The 18,096-nt window shown below is 53.1% G+C and overlaps 1 protein-coding gene across 1 annotated transcript in view; it reads left to right on the forward strand.

The window, feature by feature from the left end:
* Positions 1-18,096, forward strand: part of DPYSL5 (dihydropyrimidinase like 5) — a 132,156-nt gene that overhangs the window by 15,662 nt on the left and 98,398 nt on the right. Inside the window, exon 2 of the mRNA XM_075341335.1 lies at positions 7,274-7,538. Within this exon, the coding sequence (XP_075197450.1) occupies positions 7,278-7,538 (261 nt within the window). The 5' untranslated portion in view covers positions 7,274-7,277. The remainder of the gene's footprint in view (positions 1-7,273; positions 7,539-18,096) is intronic.

Below are 18,096 nucleotides of genomic sequence, written 5' to 3' on the forward strand. Positions count from 1 at the left end.
ACTAGTGATGTGAGCACTACCATGCTCAGGTGCTCAGTACTGGTATCTAGTGATGAGCGGGCACTACCATGCTCAGGTGCTCAGTACTGGTATCTAGTGATGAGCGGACACTACCATGCTCGGGTGCTCAGTACTGGTAACTAGTGATGAGCGGGCACTACCATGCTCGGGTGCTCAGTACTGGTAACTAGTGATGAGCGGGCACTACCATGCTCAGGTGCTCAGTACTGGTAACTAGTGATGAGCGGGCACTACCATGCTCGGGTGCTCAGTACTGGTAACTAGTGATGAGCGGGCACTACCATGCTCAGGTGCTCAGTACTGGTATCTAGTGATGAGCGGACACTACCATGCTCGGGTGCTCAGTACTGGTAACTAGTGATGAGCAGGCACTACCATGCTCGGGTGCTCAGTACTGGTCACTAGTGATGAGTGGGCACTACCATGCTCGGGTGCTCAGTACTGGTCACTAGTGATGAGCAGGCACTACCATGCTCGGGTGCTCAGTACTGGTCACTAGTGATGAGTGGGCACTACCATGCTCGGGTGCTCTGTACCGGTAACTAGTGATGAGTGAGCACTACCATGCTCCAGTGCTCAGTACTGGTAACTAGTGATGAGCGGGCACTACCATGCTTGGGTGCTCTGTACTGGTAGCTAGTGATGAGCGGGCACTACCATGCTCGGGTGCTGAGTACTGGTAACTAGTGATGAGCGGGCACTACCATGCTCGGGTGCTCTGTACTGGTAACTAGTGATGAGCAGGCACTACCATGCTCGGGTGCTGAGTACTGGTAACTAGTGATGAGTGGGCACTACCATGCTCGGGTGCTCTGTACTGGTAACTAGTGATGAGCGGACACTACCATGCTCGGGTGCTCAGTACTGGTAACTAGTGATGAGCGGGCACTACCATGCTTGGGTGCTCTGTACTGGTAGCTAGTGATGAGCGGGCACTACCATGCTCGGGTGCTGAGTACTGGTAACTAGTGATGAGCGGGCACTACCATGCTCGGGTGCTCAGTACTGGTAACTAGTGATGAGTGGGCACTACCATGCTCGGGTGCTGAGTACTGGTAACTAGTGATGAGCGGACACTACCATGCTCAGGTGCTCAGTACTGGTAACTAGTGATGAGTGGGCACTACCATGCTTGGGTGCTCTGTACTGGTAACTAGTGATGAGTGGGCACTACCATGCTCGGGTGCTCTGTACTGGTAACTAGTGATGAGCGGACACTACCATGCTCGGGTGCTCAGTACTGGTAACTAGTGATGAGCGGGCACTACCATGCTCGGGTGCTCAGTACTGGTAACTAGTGATGAGCGGGCACTACCATGCTCGGGTGCTCAGTACTGGTAACTAGTGATGAGCGGGCACTACCATGCTCGGGTGCTCAGTACTGGTAACTAGTGATGAGCGGGCACTACCATGCTCGGGTGCTCCGTACTGGTAACTAGTGATGAGCGGGCACTACCATGCTCGGGTGCTGAGTACTGGTAACTAGTGATGAGCGGACACTACCATGCTCAGGTGCTCAGTACTGGTAACTAGTGATGAGCGGGCATTACCATGCTCGGGTGCTCAGTACTGGTAACTAGTGATGAGCGGGCACTACCATGCTCGGGTGCTCAGTACTGGTAACTAGTGATGAGCGGGCACTACCATGCTCGGGTGCTCATGAATGCAGACATGCAGTGTGATGGGATTATTACATGCAGTGGTTGAGGCAGTAGTGTGATCTATGGCAGCCTTGCGGTGGTCTCCGGTGTTGCTGCTGTCCCCCGCGGTGGTTTTATCTCAGTGTGTGTTCGGGTTGTCAGTGTGATCACACGCTGGCAGTGATGGGGATGATCTGCTGCCGCCGGCGTCCTCTGCGCAGATCGTCTTCTCCGGTGGTGATGTGTCTGTTGTGTCATCTACGTTGTGTTCATGGGAAGATTATTCTCTGACGTCTGGGAATGTTACTGACACCTCCCTGCCAGATCCTGACTTCTCTCATCTCCTCGTCTGCTCCAATCACCTCCAGAGCAGCGCTCCCTCCCGTTTTCTGCGCTCCCTCCCGTTTTCTGCGTTCCCTCCCGTTTTCTGCGCTCCTCCCGTTTTCTGCGTTTCCTCCCGTTTTCTGCGCTCCCTCCCGTTTTCTGCGTTCCCTCCCGTTTTCTGCGTTCCCTCCAGTTTTCTGCGTTCCCTCCAGTTTTCTGCGTTCCCTCCCGTTTTCTGCGTTCCCTCCCGTTTTCTGCGTTCCCTCCCGTTTTCTGCGTTCCCTCCCGTTTTCTGCGTTCCCTCCCGTTTTCTGCGCTCCCTCCCGTTTTCTGCGCTCCCTCCCGTTTTCTGCGCGCCCTCCCGTTTTCTGCGCTCCCTCCCGTTTTCTGCCCTCCCTCCCGTTTTCTGCGCTCCCTCCCGTTTTCTGCGTTCCCTCCCGTTTTCTGCGCTCCTCCCGTTTTCTGCGTTTCCTCCCGTTTTCTGCGTTCCCTCCCGTTTTCTGCGTTCCCTCCCGTTTTCTGCGTTCCCTCCCGTTTTCTGCGTTCCCTCCCGTTTTCTGCGCGCCCTCCCGTTTTCTGCGCGCCCTCCCGTTTTCTGCGCTCCCTCCCGTTTTCTGCCCTCCCTCCCGTTTTCTGCCCTCCCTCCCGTTTTCTGCCCTCCCTCCCGTTTTCTGCCCTCCCTCCCGTTTTCTGCGCTCCCTCCCGTTTTCTGCGCTCCCTCCCGTTTTCTGCGCGCCCTCCTGTTTTCTGCGCTCCCTCCCGTTTTCTGCGCTCCCTCCCGTTTTCTGCCCTCCCTCCCGTTTTCTGCCCTTCCTCCCGTTTTCTGCCCTCCCTCCCGTTTTCTGCGCTCGTTTGCTCATCTGCAATGCTCTGTCCAGTTCTCGTGTGTTGAAGTTTCTTCTTCGTCTGCTCGGCTGGGTATTTGCTGATTCTCTATCTGGAGGTCGTTATGGATTCTGCTGGTGTAGTCGGGACTCGCTGCGGACCACATGGGAGAGATTTCTCATTTGTTGGGTCATTTAGAGGACAGATCCCTCTGTTGCAGGACCAGGTTCATTCATTTGCATTCACTTAATACAAAATTTATGACTCCTCATTTGATGTCCGGGTAACGTTGTCAGTTAGGCGCTGTTCACACTGCATGGTCTGCAGGGAGTTCGGGGCTTCTACCTGAATCTCTGATGTTATACAGTTAGGTCCAGAAATCTTTGGACAGTGACACAATTTTGGCGAGTTGGGCTCTGCATGCCACCACATTGGATTTGAAATGAAACCTCTACAACAGAATTCAAGTGCAGATTGTAACGTTTAATTTGAAGGTTTGAACAAAAATATCTGATAGAAATTGTAGGAATTGTCACATTTCTTTACAAACACTCCACATTTTAGGAGGTCAAAAGTAATTGGACAAATAAACCAAACCCAAACAAAATATTTTTATTTTCAATATTTTGTTGCGAATCCTTTGGAGGCATTCACTGCCTTAAGTCTGGAACCCATGGACATCACCAAACGCTGGGTTTCCTCCTTCTTAATGCTTTGCCAGGCCTTTACAGCCGCAGCCTTCAGGTCTTGCTTGTTTGTGGGTCTTTCGGTCTTAAGTCTGGATTTGAGCAAGTGAAATGCATGCTCAATTGGGTTAAGATCTGGTGATTGACTTGGCCATTGCAGAAGGTTCCACTTTTTTGCACTCATGAACTCCTGGGTAGCTTTGGCTGTATGCTTGGGGTCATTGTCCATCTGTACTATGAAGCGCCGTCCGATCAACTTTGCGGCATTTGGCTGAATCTGGGCTGAAAGTATATCCCGGTACACTTCAGAATTCATCCGGCTACTCTTGTCTGCTGTTATGTCATCAATAAACACAAGTGACCCAGTGCCATTGAAAGCCATGCATGCCCATGCCATCACGTTGCCTCCACCATGTTTTACAGAGGGTGTGGTGTGCCTTGGATCATGTGCCGTTCCCTTTCTTCTCCACACTTTTTTCTTCCCATCATTCTGGTACAGGTTGATCTTGGTCTCATCTGTCCATAGAATACTTTTCCAGAACTGAGCTGGCTTCATGAGGTGTTTTTCAGCAAATGTAACTCTGGCCTGTCTATTTTTGGAATTGATGAATGGTTTGCATCTAGATGGGAACCCTTTGTATTTACTTTCATGGAGTCTTCTCTTTACTGGTGACTTAGAGACAGATACACCTACTTCACTGAGAGTGTTCTGGACTTCAGTGGATGTTGTGAACGGGTTCTTCTTCACCAAAGAAAGTATGCGGCGATCATCCACCACTGTTGTCATCCGTGGACGCCCAGGCCTTTTTGAGTTCCCAAGCTCACCAGTCAATTCCTTTTTTCTCAGAATGTACCCGACTGTTGATTTTGCTACTCCAAGCATGTCTGCTATCTCTCTGATGGATTTTTTCTTTTTTTTCAGCCTCAGGATGTTCTGCTTCACCTCATTGAGAGTTCCTTAGACCGCATGTTGTCTGGTCACAGCTACAGCTTCCAAATGCAAAACCACACACCTGTAATCAACCCCAGACCTTTTAACTACTTCATTGATTACAGGTTAACGAGGGAGACGCCTTCAGAGTTAATTGCAGCCCTTAGAGTCCCTTGTCCAATTACTTTTGGTCCCTTGAAAAAGAAGAGGCTATGCATTACAGAGCTATGATTCCTAAACCCTTTCTCCGATTTGGATGTGAAAACTCTCATATTGCAGCTGGGAGTGTGCACTTTCAGCCCATATTATGTATAGAATTGTATTTCTGAACATGTTTTTGTAAACAGCTAAAATAACAAAACTTGTGTCACTGTCCGAATATTTCTGGACCTAACTGTATGGCCTAAGGAGACTTTAGGCTCAACACCTGAACATACTGCGGAATACGCAGTGTGAACATGAATTGATATTTTTGTCTTTCCACATCTTGTAGCTCTACAGAGCACATCATCCCTAGATTCCTGTCCATAAGGTCTCAGACATGGAGATTTGTGAGTCTTGAACTCTTCCCGGGTTGTCCTCTCTTGTTTTGTAGAGGTGTTGGCTTTCTCTTAGGGTCATAGATACAGAAGTATTGTAGGTACTCCATGGTTTGTTTTTTTTTGAGTTCTTGACTTATTGTAGCTTCTCTGGCTGCGTCTTCTAGACTAGATTTATTTTCTCTGGCGGCATCTTCTGGACGAGGTGTCTTCTCTCAAGGCGTCTTCTGCACAAGGTGTGGCATCTATGGTGGAGTCTTCTGGACAAGATGTCTCTTCTCTAGAAGCGATTTTTGCATGAGGTGTAGCTTCTCTGGTGGTGTTTGTTGGATGAGGTGTAGCTTCTCTGACAGCATCTTTTAGATGAGGTGTCTCTTCTCTGGCGGCATCTTTTTGATGAGGTGTGGCTTCTCTAGTGGTGTTTGCTGGACGAGGTGTAGCTTTTCTGGCGGCCTCTTCTGGACGATGTCTCTCTTCTCTGGAGATGTCTTCTGGACGAGGTGTAGCTTCTCTGGTGGCATCTTTTTGAATGAGGTATGGTTTCTCTGGTGGTGTTTGGTGGATCAGGTGTAGCTTCTCTGGCGGCATCTTCTGGTTGAGATGTGGCTTCTCTTTTTGGTGTTTACTGGACGAGGTGTAGCTTCTCCAGCAGCGTCTTCTGGACAAGGTGTCTCTTCTCTGGAGGTGTCTTCTGGACGAGGTGTAGCTTCTCTGGTGGCATCTTTTGAATGAGGTATGGTTTCTCTGGTGGTGTTTGGTGGATCAGGTGTAGCTTCTCTGGCGGCATCTTCTGGTTGAGATGTGGCTTCTCTTTTTGGTGTTTACTGGACGAGGTGTAGCTTCTCCAGCAGCGTCTTCTGGACAAGGTGTCTCTTCTCTGGAGGTGTCTTCGGAACGAGGTGTAGCTTTTCTGGTGGCATCTTTTGAATGAGGTATGGTGTCTCTGGTGGTGTTTGGTGGATCAGGTGTAGCTTCTCTGGTGTCATTTTCTGGACTAGGTGTAGCTTCTCTGGCGGCATCTTCTGGATGAGATGTAGCTTCTCTTTTTGGTGTTTACTGGACGAGGTGTAGCTTCTCCAGCAGCGTCTTGTGTACAAGGTGTCTCTTCTCTGGAGGCTTCGTCTGGACAAGGTGTGGCTTCTATGACAGTGTTTTCTGGACGAGGTGTCTCTACTCTGGAGTCTTCTGGATTAGGTGTATCTTCTCTGGCGGAATCTACTAGGCAAGGTGTACCTTCTCTTGTGGTGTCTTTTGGACTAGGTGTCTCATTTCTGCCGGTGTGTTTTGGACTAGCGGTCTTTTTCTCTGGTGGCATCTTCTGGACCAGGTGAAGCTTCTCTAGTAGTGTCTTCTGGACGAGGTGTCTCATTTCTAGCGGCGTCTTCTGGTCGAGGTGTCTCTTCTCTGGCAGCGTCTTCTGGATGAGGTGTCTCTTCTCTGGCAGCGTCTTCTGGATGAGGTGTCTCTTCTCTGGCGGCGTCTTCTGGTCGAGGTGTCTCTTCTCTGGCAGCGTCTTCTGGATGAGGTGTCTCTTCTCTGGCGGTGTCTTCTGGATGAGGTGTCTCTTCTCTGGCAGCGTCTTCTGGACGAGGTGTCTCTTCTCTGGCGGTGTCTTCTGGTCGAGGTGTCTCTTCTCTGGCGGCGTCTTCTGGACGAGGTGTCTCTTCTCTGGCGGCGTCTTCTGGATGAGGTGTCTCTTCTCTGGTAGCGTCTTCTGGACGAGGTGTCTCTTCTCTGGCGGCGTCTTCTGGATGAGGTGTCTCTTCTCTGGTAGCGTCTTCTGGACGAGGTGTCTCTTCTCTGGCGGCGTCTTCTGGACGAGGTGTGACTTTTCTATCGGCTTCTGGGTGAGGTGTGGCTTTCTGGGTGAAGTCTATAAGATGTGTGATCTGGAGAAGCATACGTTCCTTGCTGTTGTCTTGGTTCCTAGACTCCTCTTGGTGTCTCATAGGATTTGTCTTCTGAGGATATTGATTGCAGGGTTCCTAGAGACCCATGAGACTTTTTGGGGAACCTCTGGGCATTGTCTGGGGACTCCGTAGACCCCTTGCTCTTGTCTGATCTGTGGATATCCTGAGCAGAACGTATATGCTTTTTCTTCATTCATTTATGATCATTAATTTACCGCCATCCGTAAATCTTAGAGGTTCTGGTGTTGACCTTCCACCTTGCTTCTTTCCCCTCCTCATGAGTCGTACATACAATGGACTGGTCACTGCCCACCCCATGAGCAAAACGTTCATGTGCTACTGAGGACCCTTTACTCGCGACCTGGTTGATCATAGACCCCCTTTGTTTCTCTTTCAGAGCCATGCATGCCAATGCGACCAGTGTCCGGATCCTCATTAAAGGGGGCAAGGTGGTGAACGATGACTGCACTCAAGAAGCCGACGTGTACATTGAGAATGGGATCATCCAGCAGGTGGGGCGGGAGCTAATGATACCGGGCGGGGCGAAGGTCATCGATGCCACCGGAAAACTGGTCATCCCTGGTGGGATAGACACCAGCACCCACTTCCACCAGACCTTCATGAATGCTACGTGTATGGATGACTTCTACAACGGCACAAAGGTAAGGACGGCTCACGTATATTGTGCTTTACTTATTGTGACTTCCATCATGTCTAGTGCTGCGTTCACCTCCAGAGCTGCATTCACTGGAGTCCTGTTAGTATCTGGCTGCTGTATAGCATTGTGGAAGATGTAACCAGGAGCGGGTACGGTACAGAAGTGTGAACAGTCGCCTCTCCCACAACCGGAGAACCTGCGGAACTGCCATCTGATTGTGAGGAGGCCCCAGTGACTGCGCTCTACAAAAGGGGTCCTGAGTGCAGCCCCCTCTAACCAGCAGAGGCCTAATAATTATACGGGTGTGATATCTGATGGGAGGACTCAGTAAGAGGGAGAAATATGTCCTCCCACCATGATGAGATGTGATCTCCTACCACGGCCAAACCTGAGGCTGCACCACTGAATGTCCCGGAGTGATGTCTGCCTGAGGCTGCACCACTGAATGTCCCGGTGTGATGTCTGCCTGAGGCTGCACCACTGAATGTCCCAGTGTGATGTCTGCCTGAGGCTGCACCACTGAATGTGCCGGTGTGATGTCTGCCTGAGGCTGCACCACTGAATGTGCCGGTGTGATGGCTGCCTGAGGCTGCACCACTGAATGTGCCGGTGTGATGTCTGCCTGAGGCTGCACCACTGAATGTGCCGGTGTGATGTCTGCCTGAGGCTGCACCACTGAATGTCCCAGTGTGATGTCTGCCTGAGGCTGCACCACTGAATGTGCCGGTGTGATGTCTGCCTAAGGCTGCACCACTGAATGTGCCGGTGTGATGTCTGCCTGAGGGTGCACCACTGAATGTCCCGGTGTGATGTCTGCCTGAGGCTGCACCACTGAATGTCCCGGTGTGATGTCTGCCTGAGGGTGCACCACTGAATGTGCCGGTGTGATATCTGCCTGAGGGTGCACCACTGAATGTGCCGGTGTGATGTCTGCCTGAGGCTGCACCACTGAATGTGCCGGTGTGATGTCTGCCTGAGGCTGCACCACTGAATGTGCCGGTGTGATGTCTGCCTGAGGCTACACCACTGAATGTCCCGGTGTGATGTCTGCCTGAGGCTGCACCACTGAATGTCCCGGAGTGATGTCTGCCTGAGGCTGCACCACTGAATGTCCCGGTGTGATGGCTGCCTGAGGGTGCACCACTGAATGTCCCGGTGTGATGTCTGCCTGAGGCTGCACCACTGAATGTGCCGGTGTGATGGCTGCCTGAGGCTGCACCACTGAATGTCCCGGTGTGATGGCTGCCTGAGGCTGCACCACTGAATGTCCCGGTGTGATGTCTGCCTGAGGGTGCACCACTGAATGTCCCGGTGTGATGTCTGCCTGAGGCTGCACCACTGAATGTGCCGGTGTGATGTCTGCCTGAGGGTGCACCACTGAATGTGCCGGTGTGATGTCTGCCTGAGGCTGCACCACTGAATGTCCCGGTGTGATGTCTGCCTGAGGCTGCACCACTGAATGTGCCGGTGTGATGGCTGCCTGAGGCTACACCACTGAATGTGCCGGTGTGATGTCTGCCTGAGGGTGCACCACTGAATGTGCCGGTGTGATGTCTGCCTGAGGCTGCACCACTGAATGTCCCGGTGTGATGTCTGCCTGAGGCTGCACCACTGAATGTCCCGGTGTGATGGCTGCCTGAGGCTGCACCACTGAATGTGCCGGTGTGATGGCTGCCTGAGGCTGCACCACTGAATGTCCCGGTGTGATGGCTGCCTGAGACTGCACCACTGAATGTCCCGGTGTGATGGCTGCCTGAGGCTGCACCACTGAATGTCCCGGTGTGATGTCTGCCTGAGGCTGCACCACTGAATGTGCCGGTGTGATGTCTGCCTGAGGCTGCACCACTGAATGTGCCGGTGTGATGTCTGCCTGAGGCTGCACCACTGAATGTGCCGGTGTGATGTCTGCCTGAGGCTGCACCACTGAATGTGCCGGTGTGATGTCTGCCTGAGGCTGCACCACTGAATGTCCCGGTGTGATGTCTGCCTGAGGCTGCACCACTGAATGTCCCGGTGTGATGTCTGCCTGAGGCTGCACCACTGAATGTCCCGGTGTGATGTCTGCCTGAGGCTGCACCACTGAATGTGCCGGTGTGATGTCTGCCTGAGGCTGCACCACTGAATGTGCCGGTGTGATGTCTGCCTGAGGCTGCACCACTGAATGTGCCGGTGTGATGGCTGCCTGAGGCTGCACCACTGAATGTCCCGGTGTGATGGCTGCCTGAGACTGCACCACTGAATGTGCCGGTGTGATGGCTGCCTGAGGCTGCACCACTGAATGTCCCGGTGTGATGTCTGCCTGAGGCTGCACCACTGAATGTGCCGGTGTGATATCTGCCTGAGGGTGCACCACTGAATGTGCCGGTGTGATGTCTGCCTGAGGCTGCACCACTGAATGTGCCGGTGTGATGTCTGCCTGAGGCTACACCACTGAATGTCCCGGTGTGATGTCTGCCTGAGGCTGCACCACTGAATGTCCCGGTGTGATGTCTGCCTGAGGGTGCACCACTGAATGTCCCGGAGTGATGTCTGCCTGAGGCTGCACCACTGAATGTCCCGGTGTGATGGCTGCCTGAGGCTGCACCACTGAATGTCCCGGTGTGATGTCTGCCTGAGGCTGCACCACTGAATGTCCCGGTGTGATGTCTGCCTGAGGCTGCACCACTGAATGTCCCGGTGTGATGGCTGCCTGAGGGTGCACCACTGAATGTGCCGGTGTGATGTCTGCCTGAGGCTGCACCACTGAATGTGTCGGTGTGATGGCTGCCTGAGGGTGCACCACTGAATGTGCCGGTGTGATGTCTGCCTGAGGCTGCACCACTGAATGTGCCGGTGTGATGTCTGCCTGAGGCTGCACCACTGAATGTGCCGGTGTGATGTCTGCCTGAGGCTGCACCACTGAATGTGTCGGTGTGATGGCTGCCTGAGGCTGCACCACTGAATGTGCCGGTGTGATGTCTGCCTGAGGCTGCACCACTGAATGTGCCGGTGTGATGGCTGCCTGAGGCTGCACCACTGAATGTGCCGGTGAGATGTCTGCCTGAGGCTGCACCACTGAATGTCCCGGTGTGATGTCTGCCTGAGGCTGCACCACTGAATGTCCCGGTGTGATGGCTGCCTGAGGGTGCACCACTGAATGTGCCGGTGTGATGTCTGCCTGAGGCTGCACCACTGAATGTGTCGGTGTGATGGCTGCCTGAGGCTGCACCACTGAATGTCCCGGTGTGATGTCTGCCTGAGGCTGCACCACTGAATGTCCCGGTGTGATGTCTGCCTGAGGCTGCACCACTGAATGTCCCGGTGTGATGGCTGCCTGAGGGTGCACCACTGAATGTGCCGGTGTGATGTCTGCCTGAGGCTGCACCACTGAATGTGTCGGTGTGATGGCTGCCTGAGGGTGCACCACTGAATGTGCCGGTGTGATGTCTGCCTGAGGCTGCACCACTGAATGTGCCGGTGTGATGTCTGCCTGAGGCTGCACCACTGAATGTGCCGGTGTGATGTCTGCCTGAGGCTGCACCACTGAATGTCCCGGTGTGATGGCTGCCTGAGGGTGCACCACTGAATGTGCCGGTGTGATGTCTGCCTGAGGCTGCACCACTGAATGTGCCGGTGTGATGGCTGCCTGAGGCTGCACCACTGAATGTGCCGGTGAGATGTCTGCCTGAGGCTGCACCACTGAATGTCCCGGTGTGATGTCTGCCTGAGGCTGCACCACTGAATGTCCCGGTGTGATGGCTGCCTGAGGGTGCACCACTGAATGTGCCGGTGTGATGTCTGCCTGAGGCTGCACCACTGAATGTCCCGGTGTGATGTCTGCCTGAGGCTGCACCACTGAATGTCCCGGTGTGATGGCTGCCTGAGGGTGCACCACTGAATGTGCCGGTGAGATGTCTGCCTGAGGCTGCACCACTGAATGTCCCGGTGTGATGTCTGCCTGAGGCTGCACCACTGAATGTCCCGGTGTGATGGCTGCCTGAGGGTGCACCACTGAATGTGCCGGTGTGATGTCTGCCTGAGGCTGCACCACTGAATGTGTCGGTGTGATGGCTGCCTGAGGGTGCACCACTGAATGTGCCGGTGTGATGTCTGCCTGAGGCTGCACCACTGAATGTGCCGGTGTGATGTCTGCCTGAGGCTGCACCACTGAATGTGCCGGTGTGATGGCTGCCTGAGGGTGCACCACTGAATGTGCCGGTGTGATGTCTGCCTGAGGCTGCACCACTGAATGTGTCGGTGTGATGGCTGCCTGAGGGTGCACCACTGAATGTGCCGGTGTGATGTCTGCCTGAGGCTGCACCACTGAATGTGCCGGTGTGATGTCTGCCTGAGGCTGCACCACTGAATGTGCCGGTGTGATGTCTGCCTGAGGCTGCACCACTGAATGTGTCGGTGTGATGGCTGCCTGAGGCTGCACCACTGAATGTGCCGGTGTGATGTCTGCCTGAGGCTGCACCACTGAATGTGCCGGTGTGATGGCTGCCTGAGGCTGCACCACTGAATGTGCCGGTGAGATGTCTGCCTGAGGCTGCACCACTGAATGTCCCGGTGTGATGTCTGCCTGAGGCTGCACCACTGAATGTCCCGGTGTGATGGCTGCCTGAGGGTGCACCACTGAATGTGCCGGTGTGATGTCTGCCTGAGGCTGCACCACTGAATGTCCCGGTGTGATGTCTGCCTGAGGCTGCACCACTGAATGTCCCGGTGTGATGGCTGCCTGAGGGTGCACCACTGAATGTGCCGGTGAGATGTCTGCCTGAGGCTGCACCACTGAATGTCCCGGTGTGATGTCTGCCTGAGGCTGCACCACTGAATGTCCCGGTGTGATGGCTGCCTGAGGGTGCACCACTGAATGTGCCGGTGTGATGTCTGCCTGAGGCTGCACCACTGAATGTGTCGGTGTGATGGCTGCCTGAGGGTGCACCACTGAATGTGCCGGTGTGATGTCTGCCTGAGGCTGCACCACTGAATGTGCCGGTGTGATGTCTGCCTGAGGCTGCACCACTGAATGTGCCGGTGTGATGTCTGCCTGAGGCTGCACCACTGAATGTGCCGGTGTGATGGCTGCCTGAGGCTGCACCACTGAATGTGCCGGTGTGATGTCTGCCTGAGGCTGCACCACTGAATGTGCCGGTGTGATGTCTGCCTGAGGGTGCACCACTGAATGTCCCGGTGTGATGTCTGCCTGAGGCTGCACCACTGAATGTCCCGGTGTGATGGCTGCCTGAGGCTGCACCACTGAATGTCCAGTTGCCTAGAAAGTACCAATCAAAGTACTTGGCCACTAACGCGCTTATTTTGCTATGTCCTAGGGGGCTTCATCAGCTGGATTTCGTTAGTGGTCCTTCATCCAAGCTGCCGGCCCCCATTACGTCGCAGGGCAGCCGGTCCACAGCGCAGAGCAGGCTCCTCCTGTGTGAGACATGTACCGGCTGCCTGCTCTGATCTCACTGTAGGGTGCGCACAGCACACACCTGTGAGCGCTCATCTCCTGGCAGTCCGCAGCGTTTAGCTGATGCACATGACAAACCCTTCTATCAGCTCGGCTCCTCTTGTAGCATGGTCACCTCTGCTGTACCTCTTGAGCTCTCATCCCATTGCAGTCAGTGTGGGGTGAGGTGCAGTACAGCAGAGGTGACAGAGCTATGAGAGGAGCTGAGCTGATAGAAGGGTTTGCTGTGTCATGCCTGTGATTCCCAAGACTGGTATGTGCCATCATACTCACTGCGGGCACCGTCCTGTGCCTGACCAGCCTGCTCAGCTTTCCAAGCAACTCTTCCAGCTCTGCTGCATTGCCTGTTGCTGGTGAGTCTCTCCTCCTGGCTATAGGCAGGTGCAGCCAGACTCTGCAGGAATTTTTTTGCTCTGTGTCCTGCAGAGTGTTTATTCCCCTGCCTATCTACTGCCAGCACTTGGTATATCAGACAGCTTCACCCTCCACACAGGTGCCTGATCTTCAGTAAGGTCTTTCTCTATATTCCTGAGGGCTCAGTCTGTTTGGTGTCACCTGTTTTTGCTCTGGCCTGTGTCCCGTTTGTCCTGACCTCTCCTATGTTTCCTGTACCTTTTTGCTGTTTGTCCTGACCTCTCCTGTGTTTCTCGTACCTTTTTGCTGTTTGTCCTGACCTCTCCTATATGTCCTGTACCTTTTGCTGTTTGTCCTGACCTCTCCTGTGTTTCTCGTACCTTTTGCTGTTTGTCCTGACCTCTCCTGTGTGTCCTGTACCTTTTGCTCTTTGTCCTGACCTCTCCTGTGTCTCCACTACCTTTTGCTCTTTGTCCTGACCTCTCCTATGTTTCCTGTACCTTTTGCTCTTTGTCCTGACCTCTCCTATGTTTCCTGTACCTTTTGCTGTTTGTCCTGACCTCTCCTGTGTTTCCCGTACCTTTTGCTGTTTGTCCTGACCTCTCCTGTGTTTCCCGTACCTTTTGCTGTTTGTCCTGACCTCTCCTGTGTTTCCCGTACCTTTTGCTGTTTGTCCTGACCTCTCCTGTGTTTCCCGTACCTTTTGCTGTTTGTCCTGACCTCTCCTGTGTTTCCCGTACCTTTTGCTGTTTGTCCTGACCTCTCCTGTGTTTCCCGTACCTTTTGCTGTTTGTCCTGACCTCTCCTATGTGTCCTGCATCTTTTTGCTGTTTGTCCTGACCTCTCCTGTGTCTCCACTACCTTTTGCTGTTTGTCCTGACCTCTCCTGTGTTTCCTGTACCTTTGCTGTTTGTCCTGACCTCTCCTGTGTTTCCTATACCTTTGCTGTTTGTCCTGACCTCTCCGGTGTACCTTTTGCTGTTTGTCCTGACCTCTCCTGTGTCTCCACTACCTTTTGCTGTTTGTCCTGACCTCTCCTGTGTTTCCTATACCTTTGCTGTTTGTCCTGACCTCTCCGGTGTATCTTTTGCTGTTTGTCCTGACCTCTCCTGTGTGTCATGTACCTTTTGCTGTTTGTCCTGACCTCTCCTGTGTTTCCTGTACCTTTTTGCTGTTTGTCCTGACCTCTCCTGTGTTTCTCGTACCTTTTGCTGTTTGTCCTGACCTCTCCTGTGTGTCCTGTACCTTTTGCTCTTTGTCCTGACCTCTCCTGTGTCTCCACTACCTTTTGCTCTTTGTCCTGACCTCTCCTGTGTTTCCTGTACCTTTGCTGTTTGTCCTGACCTCTCCTGTGTTTCCTATACCTTTGCTGTTTGTCCTGACCTCTCCGGTGTACCTTTTGCTGTTTGTCCTGACCTCTCCTGTGTCTCCACTACGTTTTGCTGTTTGTCCTGACCTCTCCTGTGTTTCCTGTACCTTTGCTGTTTGTCCTGACCTCTCCTGTGTTTCCTATACCTTTGCTGTTTGTCCTGACCTCTCCGGTGTACCTTTTGCTGTTTGTCCTGACCTCTCTTGTGTTTCCTGTACCTTTTGCTCTTTGTCCTGACCTCTCCTATGTTTCCTGTACCTTTTGCTGTTTGTCCTGACCTCTCCTGTGTTTCCCGTACCTTTTGCTGTTTGTCCTGACCTCTCCTGTGTTTCCCGTACCTTTTGCTGTTTGTCCTGACCTCTCCTATGTGTCCTGCATCTTTTTGCTGTTTGTCCTGACCTCTCCTGTGTCTCCACTACCTTTTTGCTGTTTGTCCTGACCTCTCCTGTGTTTCCTGTACCTTTGCTGTTTGTCCTGACCTCTCCTGTGTTTCCTATACCTTTGCTGTTTGTCCTGACCTCTCCGGTGTACCTTTTGCTGTTTGTCCTGACCTCTCCTGTGTTTCCTGTACCTTTGCTGTTTGTCCTGACCTCTCCTGTGTACCTTTTGCTGTTTGTCCTGACCTCTCCTGTGTGTCATGTACCTTTTTGCTGTTTGTCCTGACCTCTCCTGTGTTTCCTGTACCTTTTGCTCTTTGTCCTGACCTCTCCTATGTTTCCTGTACCTTTTGCTGTTTGTCCTGACCTCTCCTGTGTTTCTCGTACCTTTTGCTGTTTGTCCTGACCTATCCTGTGTGTCCTGTACCTTTTGCTGTTTCTCCTGACCTCTCCTGTGTTTCCTGTACCTTTTGCTGTTTGTCCTGACGTCTCCTGTGTTTCCTGTACCTTTTGCTGTTTGTCCTGACCTCTCCTGTGTTTCCTGTACCTTTTGCTGTTTGTCCTGACCTCTCCTGTGTTTCCTGTACCTTTTGCTGTTTCTCCTGACCTCTCCTGTGTTTCCTGTACCTTTTGCTCTTTGTCCTGACGTTTCCTGTACCTTTTGCTGTTTGCCCTGACCTCTCCTATGTTTCCCGTACCTTTTGCTGTTTGTCCTGACCTCTCCTGTGTTTCTCGTACCTTTTGCTGTTTGTCCTGACCTATCCTGTGTGTCCTGTACCTTTTGCTGTTTCTCCTGACCTCTCCTGTGTTTCCTGTACCTTTTGCTGTTTGTCCTGACGTCTCCTGTGTTTCCTGTACCTTTTGCTGTTTGTCCTGACCTCTCCTGTGTTTCCTGTACCTTTTGCTGTTTGTCCTGACCTCTCCTGTGTTTCCTGTACCTTTTGCTGTTTCTCCTGACCTCTCCTGTGTTTCCTGTACCTTTTGCTCTTTGTCCTGACGTTTCCTGTACCTTTTGCTGTTTGCCCTGACCTCTCCTATGTTTCCCGTACCTTTTGCTGTTTGTCCTGATCTTTCCTGTGTGTCCGGTACCTTTTTTGCTGTTTGTTCTGTCCATCTCTAGGTTTTGCTTTGTATGTCTCTTGCACCTTGACCCTCTGGTCACCTGCCACAAGCCTGGGGACAGACTGCCCTGGAGTAGCACCTGGCGGCTACCTGCAGCTCAAGCCTATCCTCACCATCAGAGGTCCTAGCGAAAATCAGGTAGCCACCTAGTAATGACACTCCAAGGTGAGCCTGACCAGCGGCACAGTGGGTCCACATCCACCAGCCGTCACAGTAAGATCAGGCACTGACTCTGCCACTCGTAGGCCTGGGGAGTTTGTCTGAGCCTGGCTGTTGGCTACAGGATGCTTCATGTGCCTCTATCTTCTGGTCTGTGCCTTCTGGTGTCCCTGGAGTCCTGTCTGGGACTAGTCCCTGGTGGTTTCCAATATGTCTTTCTGGCTGTGTGCAGCTTTTGGGGTTGTCAGTCTTCCGTTTACTCCTGGGATTCTTTAGTTTCTGCCTGCAGGTTTTAGTTTGGTATGTCTTGTGTAATGTTGTTATGAACTTGACTGGCCCTGGGTCTTCTGCGCTCCCGACAATCTTTAGGGGTTCTCTCCATGTGTTAAACCAAAGTAGGAGGAGGTGTAAGGGGGGGAATCCTGTGATATCTGTGACTTGCACTGTCATACTCACTGCAGGCACCATCTTCTGCCTGACCAGACTGCTGAGTTTTGTCATACAACTCTCCCAGCCCAGCTGCACCCACCTGTTGCTGGTGGGTCTCCTCCTGGCTATAGGGAGGCGCTGCACCCACCTGTTGCTGGTGAGTCTCCTTTTGGCTATAGGGAGGCGTTGCGCCCACCTGTTGCTGGTGAGTTTCTTCCTGGCTATAGGGAGGCGCTGCATCTCCCTGTTGCTGGTGAGTCTCCTCCTGGCTATAGGAAGGCGCTGCATCCACCTGTTGCTGGTGGGTCTCCTCCTGGCTATAGGGAGGCGCTGCATCCACCTGTTGCTGGTGGGTCTCCTCCTGGCTATAGGGAGGCGCTGCATCTGCCTGTTGCTGGTGAGCCTCCTCCTGGCTATAGGGATGTGCTGCATCTACTTGTTGCTGGTGAGTCTCTTCCTGGCTATAAGGAGGCTCTGCATCTGCCTGTTGCTGGTGAGCCTCCTCCTGGCTATAGGGAGGCTCTGCATCTCCCTTTTACTTGTGAGTCTCCTTCTGGCTATAGGGAGGTACTGCATCTATTTGTTGCTGGTGAGTCTCCTCCTGGCTATAGGGAGGCTCTGCAGCTGCCTGTTGCTGGTGAGTCTCCTCCTGGCTATAGGGAGGCGCTGCATCTGCCTGTTGCTGGTGAGTCTCCTCCTGGCTAATGGGAAGCGCTGTATCTGCCTGTTGCTGGTGAGTCTCCTTCTGGCTATAGGGAGGCTCTGCATCTGCCTGTTGCTGGTGAGTCTCCTCCTGGCTATAGGGAGGCTCTGCATCTGCCTGTTGCTGGTGAGTCTCCTCCTGGCTATAGGGATGCGCAGCATCTGCCTATTACTGGTGAGTCTCCTCCTAGCTATAGGGAGGCGCTGCATCCACCTGTTACTATAGCCAGGAGGAGACTCACCAGCAACAGGTGGGTGCAGCACCTCCCTATAGCCAGGAGGAGACTCACCAGCAACAGGACGATACAGCACTTCCCATTAGCCAGGAGGAGACTCCTCCTTGCTATAGGTTGCGCTGCATCTGCCTGTTGCTGGTGTATCTCCTCCTGGCTATAGGGAGGCGCTGCACCCACCTGTTGCTGGTGAGTCTCCTCCTGGCTATAGGGAGGCGCAACAAAACTCTGCAGGAATTTGTATTCCTTATGTCCTGCAGATTTTATTCCCCAGCCTATTCCTTTCCAGTACAGGGCTTGTCGGTTCGCTTCCAGTGCGCTGTCAGTTTGTGTCTCTCACGTTAGTGACTGGTCTTGTTTTCAGT

This window comes from Anomaloglossus baeobatrachus, chromosome 3 (genome assembly GCF_048569485.1).
Source record: "Anomaloglossus baeobatrachus isolate aAnoBae1 chromosome 3, aAnoBae1.hap1, whole genome shotgun sequence".
Lineage (NCBI taxonomy): Eukaryota > Metazoa > Chordata > Amphibia > Anura > Aromobatidae > Anomaloglossus > Anomaloglossus baeobatrachus.